Source organism: Histoplasma capsulatum, assembly GCF_000150115.1.
Source record: "Histoplasma capsulatum G186AR genomic scaffold supercont2.5, whole genome shotgun sequence".
Classification (NCBI taxonomy): domain Eukaryota; kingdom Fungi; phylum Ascomycota; class Eurotiomycetes; order Onygenales; family Ajellomycetaceae; genus Histoplasma; species Histoplasma capsulatum.
Window position 1 is genome coordinate 971,461 of NW_025544805.1, and position 6,461 is coordinate 977,921.

Sequence of the window (6,461 nt, forward strand, 5' to 3'; positions counted from 1 at the left end):
TGAAACGTGCATGGTTACGAATGAAATGATACAAATCGCATCTCTCCGCTGCATCTTTCAACTCGAGAGAGAATAAATGTACACCATTACTTCCATATGACTCGGTGGCAGACAACGAATGTGATTGGTTTTAAGGTCCGTGAAACGGGGTTATTCCCACTAGGGTCGCTGGTTAGATAGAGCCGGACAGCTCAAGCTCGATAAAAATAATTTAAAAGTGATATCCATCTGGCCCCTTTATCCAACTCAGATACAACTTGGGTCCTTTGGCACAAAGTACCACGGGAATAATATTGCCCAAAGCAGAGAAAAGAAAACATAATATCCTGGCCTGGCTCTCCCGTCTGCACTTTTACACGAAACCCAAAATCTTTAGAGGCCAAGCTAACCATGAAGCAACTGTGGCCAGAAAACCCAATCCTTTTGCCAAAAGTGTGCACACAACAATCATTATAGCAAAGTAAACGCATGCTCGCCCAATGTCTATGACCAATATTCCGGCATCGTTGACATTTCGAGGCGCACGCGGAAGGACGCCCGTTTTTGAAAACTTATGACAGCAATCGCACAAATGCATGGTGACTCTGAGGCAGTGTAATGTCATGGTAAGGAATTGGACAGCTGCAAGGCGTAGGAAATTGAGAGTATGACGCTCACGAACAATATAACGGAAAAATTGCGTTGCAGGTGCGAGGGTATCCGGGGTGGAGCTATTTTGATTGCCAAGCAATTTGCTCCTATTTTCATATTTCATTCCTCGAGCATCTCTTCCTTGGATGCTTTGGCAATATCGATTTATAGGTGGATTTACACCTGCAAAATCCAAATTTACCCCCTTTTTCACAGCTCCTTCGCCTTGGAATCTGACACACTTACCCATGGGCGAAATCGTATTCAGACACATAGGAGAATGGCACAGGCCAGTAGTGACAAGAGCCGTTTGGGCATCACATATTCTCGTACCGGGGCTAACACATCCATTCTGGGTATGAAAAGCATGATACCTGGTGAATGGCACCTTTCTATGGGCGTCCAGTCTTTCTGAGATACGGGTGTTCCCATGCATATTTCGGCTTAGGTTTAGGATGACTTTTCCGGTGTCGTGATTGATGTTTTCCTCTACTCCTCCGTCGAGGGTGATGACGTTTTTGCTTGAAGTTTCGGACCAGTGACGGCACTGCTGAGGATTGAAACATGTCCCAGAATGACAGAGGCTTGCCTTTTCTGGAAGTGTGCTTGAATGGGTGCTGGTATTGGTATCGGGCTTGACATCGGGCTTGGTGTTGTGGCTTAATCGGCGCTGATCTATGAGTGGGAGACTCATAGATGTGGTACAAGTGTTTATGGACGTGGGTGTCATAGTGGTAGTGATTGTGGACAGATTTTCCTGTTCTGTCAATGTGTGTTGTTGACTGCAATTCAGCGCTTCCGACCTCTGGAGATCTTCTGTTTCTCTTTGCATAGATGGTCTCGAAATTTTTCTGGCGAGCCCATGATCGGCGTGTAGAATATGGGCCATTGTCAGAGAATAACATTGTTGGCTTCTCTCTAGCAATTCTACCTCGCCTACTGTGGAGCTTATCGGGTCTTCCTGGAGGGCCTTGGGCTCCCTGGCAGGAAACTTGCGGGCGTTCATCAACTGAAGCGAAAGGCAATGTGGACAGAATGCTGTCCGGAGCCAAGAGGCGTGGGTACATTTCGCGTCTTGGCCCCCGTTTTGGCCTAAAAAAGGCTCTCGGTTCATATCTTGAGCATGTAGATGAGAGGAAATGGTCTGCTGCGGATCCATCTCTCTATTCTCACATGACTGCTGGTGACCGGGATCGTCACTGCAGGGCTTCACCTTTATGCCAGGAACAGGCTTGTCTAGACCAGTTGGATCACCATTGACACAACCGCGGTTCGGAGATTCTCCACCAGAGAAGTGTGGCGATGGTGACTTGGCACCCCTTTTGCGTCCCAGGATTTTCTCCTTGAGATTTTTGGTAAATCGCCTGGGAGGAGTGCTAAGTCGTGGGGGAGTAATGGATCGGGGTGTTGGAAGTGTGTCCGGATCTAGCATTTGTTCACCTTCATGGTGAACACGTTCGATAGTCTTCTGGAAGTCCACAATTTGTTGGGCAGTCATTTGCAGCGGCGATGGCTCCCTTGCGGAGGGCATGTTGACAACAAACTTGTCTTCTAGCTTAGTCAAATTTGGAGCACCTTCTGCCGGGTGAGCAGAAGTGCTCAACCCAACAGGGCCGGCAATGCTTCTCTGCAAACTAGGAATTTCGGTTTGTGAAATTTCATTTCCTGGGGGCTTTTCGTCATGGTCCAAGCTTATCCACTCGTTGCCCTTCAGATGCCACTTCTGGAGAGCGGCATTCCCCTCCTGCGAATCGTGGGCACTGCAACTGCTCCCACCACTCATGACGCTGGGACTTACGACGCCGGTTCTAGGATTGGCGCCACGGGCAATCAACTGGTCATCGCGACTCACTGTACGCTGATGCTTGCGATTGCCTTGTTGTTCCCTGCCACTTTTGGTGACTTGGTTTTGGCGCTGTTCCTCGCGCAGTTTCGCAGTCTCTTCGATTTTGCGTCGCAGACTTGACCAGTATTCACCATACGTCCCTTCTTGACCAGGTGTGTGTCTCTCGACCCAGCTTCCTGGGACGGTAGCAGAGTGGTTGGCGAAATCGACCCTGCTGACTGGATCCAGCACACTGTTTTGTGCTTCAACCGGTATTGTTCTGGAAAAGAGACTAGATACCGAATCTACTCCACACAACTTCTGCCTTCGAACCGTTCCTGATGCGCTCTCAAAATCATGAAGGCTTGCCCCTACATCCTCATCAAAAGTGACTGACTTTTTGTCCTTTCGTTTGCCCCATTGTCGAAAACTTCCCTTTCTCTTTTTGATTTCCTTCCACTCGGATATTGGGGTAATATTTGGGCTGACTTGTCGTCCCAGACTGCTGGATCTGATTGGAGAAGTTTTGTCATTAAGTTGTCTAAGTAGCGGGGGAGGGACCCAAGCGGACCACGAGGAGGATCGCTGGTTCTTCCTTCGAATGCTATCTTCGCGACGATTAAGAAGAGTTGGCTTTGTGGAAGCAATAGAGCTGGATAGGTCTGGGGAAAAAACAGGAGGCATCTTGACATGCTGAATTGCTTGTACTGTCGGCCTAAAAATACTTTGGCAGGGGCAGGCTGCAACTTAGAATCTCAGGCCAGGAAGAAATGAAAGAATGGATATATACACATACGGACCCTGGAGTGAAAATTGGTGTCCGATATATCATACAGATGATGTTGAGGTGGTAAAAGGCTAAAACAGGAGAAGTTATTTCCAGGGAAGGCGCGATGAGTGGACGACCAGAGTTCAATATCAGAAGGTGTGGCGTTGAAAAAGGTCCTGCTTCCTATCGAGAAGGCGATATCAGCCAGGAGAGAATATCCGCGTATGTTGTGTTTCCAAGGTGTGAGAACTTACAGGTATAAACGATATAGACCTTGAATAAACATAAATATGATTAGCTCCTTTCTTGAAGATCCGATTCCGCTGAAAATGATACATATGTGAGCAGGCTCATTCTCGGGGACAGATGTCAGCACCACACAATAGTATCTAGGAGAAATGATGCTTCTATATTTGGCTTAGAGACTGCTCAAAGAATGTACACTGCAATTCTGAGCATATGAGCCAGATTGGAAGGGGGTATAGGAAAAAACGAGAAACCAGAATGTATAAAAAACGTAAATAATGAATATTCAAGAACCGGAAGACGCCAGAGAGATGCTTTCAAGGCAATTAAATTAGTCAGTTGAAACATGTGCAAGAAAAGTAACTAAAATAATGAATAGCAGCAACCGTATACTCCACGAAAAAAATTATGTATTAAAAAGCATTAACATATGTGCAAACCGAGCCGGGGATATTTTTGAGAATAATTTATTTCTCTTCTTAGAACCGTTCGCTATCACGTCTAATCCCACGTCCTGCGTTTGTGATATGAGCAAATTTCTGAGAAGCAGAAATTCCTACTCCGCCGGGGACACTTGATCTTTTTAGCGGACTCGATGGGCGCTTTGCTGCACTGTGAAGCCGATCTCTAGGATCAGGTTCATCGCCACGAGATGCTGGTCTCTGGTCGAAATGGGTCGATGTTGCCTTTCTCAACGGAGATCTCGCATGAGAAAATACCCCTAAGCTTCCACCGTCAGCCGTGGAAGACACAGATCGAAAATGAGGTTGGCGAATGTTAGCACTTCGTGCACGAAGGGGGGATGAGGGATCTGTGCCGTAAGGAGGTGTAGAAAAGTCGATGCCAGACGATGATACGCGGGGTGTTGAAGTGGAAGGTCGAGGAGGCTGGCAGTATTGCTTCAGCGCCCCTTCTGGGTCTATGTGGCTGATGTAATTTGGGTTAGGGCTAATTTTGAAACCCCTTCGCATTGCTGGAGTATAGGTGTTCACAGTATTATACGCCTCATCGAAATTGGCGTTGTAAGACATTTCCTCGGAATGCTGAGTAGCCACGCTCCGCATCACAGGCTGTGTTCGGGGGTGGACATATTTGGTGTCATATTCATTTAGAACTTCTTTATGGACCAGCGTCGAGTCTTTCAATTGTTGCGAGAAGGCAGATGATAGCATTGACATTTGGACTGTTAGGAGTGTCGCCAGAAATAGTGTCATTACAATAGTAACGCTTGGCTGCGGGTCCGCTGCGGAGGTGGGCAGGAAAAGCCAATATATAAAGACATGTCCTGGGCTGAAGAGGCATAATAGCCGTAGTGAGAGCGGATGAGGATCCCACACGCCTAGCTCCCACACGTCCCGTTGCGCGTTTGGATGTGCCCTTGCTTCCGCTGACCCAATGGACAGCACACTAGAGAGAAATCGCATTGGCGACGAAACCATGGGTGATGAGTTCACCGGGACTCGGTGTGCGGAAGGGGTGGCTGGTGCATTGTCGATTGATGCTTCGAATAGTCGATAATGGCGCTTGCGCCAGAAAGTGTAGAACGCGTTGAAGAGAGCGGCAAATGCTAATAAATGAACAACGAACGAAGCCTATTGATTGCAATAAAAGTCCACATCAGTATGCAGGTCCATGAATTGTTGTTCCACGTAAAATACTTAGTTACGGATAAAAGGACATGTCCATGAATCAACGTACAAACCAGCTGAAAAAACTCGCCTCGACCACATCTCCAAAGACGTCATCCTCAATTCTACCATTGCTGGTACGGCTGTTTGCGCGAGCTATGAGGAACACTACATTTAACCCAATCCCTAATGGAATTGACCATTCCTTTTCCCACTGTTCCCAGGCACTCGAATCAAGCTCTTCCGATAACCACAGCAGGAAATCGAGGGGATTCAGGTACGCCTTTATCCGTTCAGAAAGTGGTCTGCGCCGGATAAGTGGAGGCATGATGAAAGAGATACCTGGCAACGAGCTTGAGCAGGCGATAAAGAGGCAAATAAATGCTCGTTATCATTCGCCTAACAAGATGTTGGGATTGTCGTCGTTGCTGCTCTCTTCGTCGTCCATTGATGGAAAGCTCCAATTACATAAGCTGCAACCATCAACAACATCAACTGCTCTGACGAAATACAGTTCTGCATACAATAGCTCAGCTCCCGGAGAACTCGGCCACATGACTTCCACATGTGTGTCTAACACGCATATTATATCTGCGATATCATAAATACATTTTGCAACCGCTTGTCGCATTACCCTAGACGCACCCCGGCTAAAGCGGCGGGCTGATACCATGGCAGCTCCCGCAGGTACATACAAGGTGTCCAGTCCTCAACCCCTCCTCCCCTTTCCTTTCCGTCCCATCCCCGAATTAATGTTCCCTAACGGCAATACCTTTACTAGGATCGACAATTTCTTGCTGTGATAGGCGATGAGGAGTATGTCCCCAACCCAATGCGCCAAACCTCCCGCATTCCACCCTTTGCACAGCTGTATCTAACCCACATCTCTCCTGCCCTCCGATAGCTCCGTCACTGGTCTCCTACTAGCAGGTATTGGTGTAAGTAAGGGGAAAAAAAGTTCCCCGTCCAACGCGCCGCTATCAAAGGGAAATAAGAAAGAAAAAAGAAATCCAGCTTCTCCTCCTGCTCTGTGTCGTTCATTCCATAGGATAAAAAGCTAACCGTCACCAAAATAAAAACACAGCACGTAACAGATCCACCAGACTCACAACGAAACTTCCTCGTCGTCGACGCAAAGACAGAAACCTCCGTCATCGAAAAGGCCTTTCACAACTTCACGGAGGTACGCAAGGATATCGGAGTGTTATTGATAAATCAGCATGTATGGGTACCCTCAATCTTCGTCTCTCCTCCCTCGACTCCACAAAGAGCGACTTGCTTTCGGATAGTTTTCTCAGTGGTAACTATATAGTATACTGAAAAACAAGACTGATATAGGCCTCATGCCAGATTGGCGGAACGT

General features: G+C 47.5%; 3 protein-coding genes across 3 annotated transcripts; 1 reads left to right on the top strand and 2 right to left on the bottom strand.

The window, feature by feature from the left end:
- Positions 1-352: 352 nt before the first annotated feature.
- HCBG_04276 (uncharacterized protein) lies at positions 353-3,139 on the bottom strand (the record flags this gene model as incomplete). Its single annotated transcript, XM_045431325.1, has 2 exons — positions 353-813; positions 877-3,139. 2 exons carry the CDS (start codon positions 3,137-3,139, stop codon positions 353-355), a joined length of 2,724 nt encoding a protein of 907 aa, XP_045287878.1.
- A 365-nt stretch (positions 3,140-3,504) lies between these two features.
- On the bottom strand, positions 3,505-5,496 carry HCBG_04277 (uncharacterized protein; the record flags this gene model as incomplete). The annotated part of the gene is made up of 2 exons (XM_045431326.1): positions 3,505-5,062; positions 5,169-5,496. The coding sequence occupies 2 exons, from the start codon at positions 5,424-5,426 to the stop codon at positions 3,950-3,952; spliced, it is 1,371 nt and encodes a 456-aa protein (XP_045287879.1).
- A 273-nt stretch (positions 5,497-5,769) lies between these two features.
- HCBG_04278 (vacuolar ATP synthase subunit F) lies at positions 5,770-6,431 on the top strand (the record flags this gene model as incomplete). Its single annotated transcript, XM_045431327.1, has 5 exons — positions 5,770-5,796; positions 5,880-5,914; positions 6,003-6,036; positions 6,183-6,281; positions 6,411-6,431. 5 exons carry the CDS (start codon positions 5,770-5,772, stop codon positions 6,429-6,431), a joined length of 216 nt encoding a protein of 71 aa, XP_045287880.1.
- Positions 6,432-6,461: the final 30 nt, after the last annotated feature.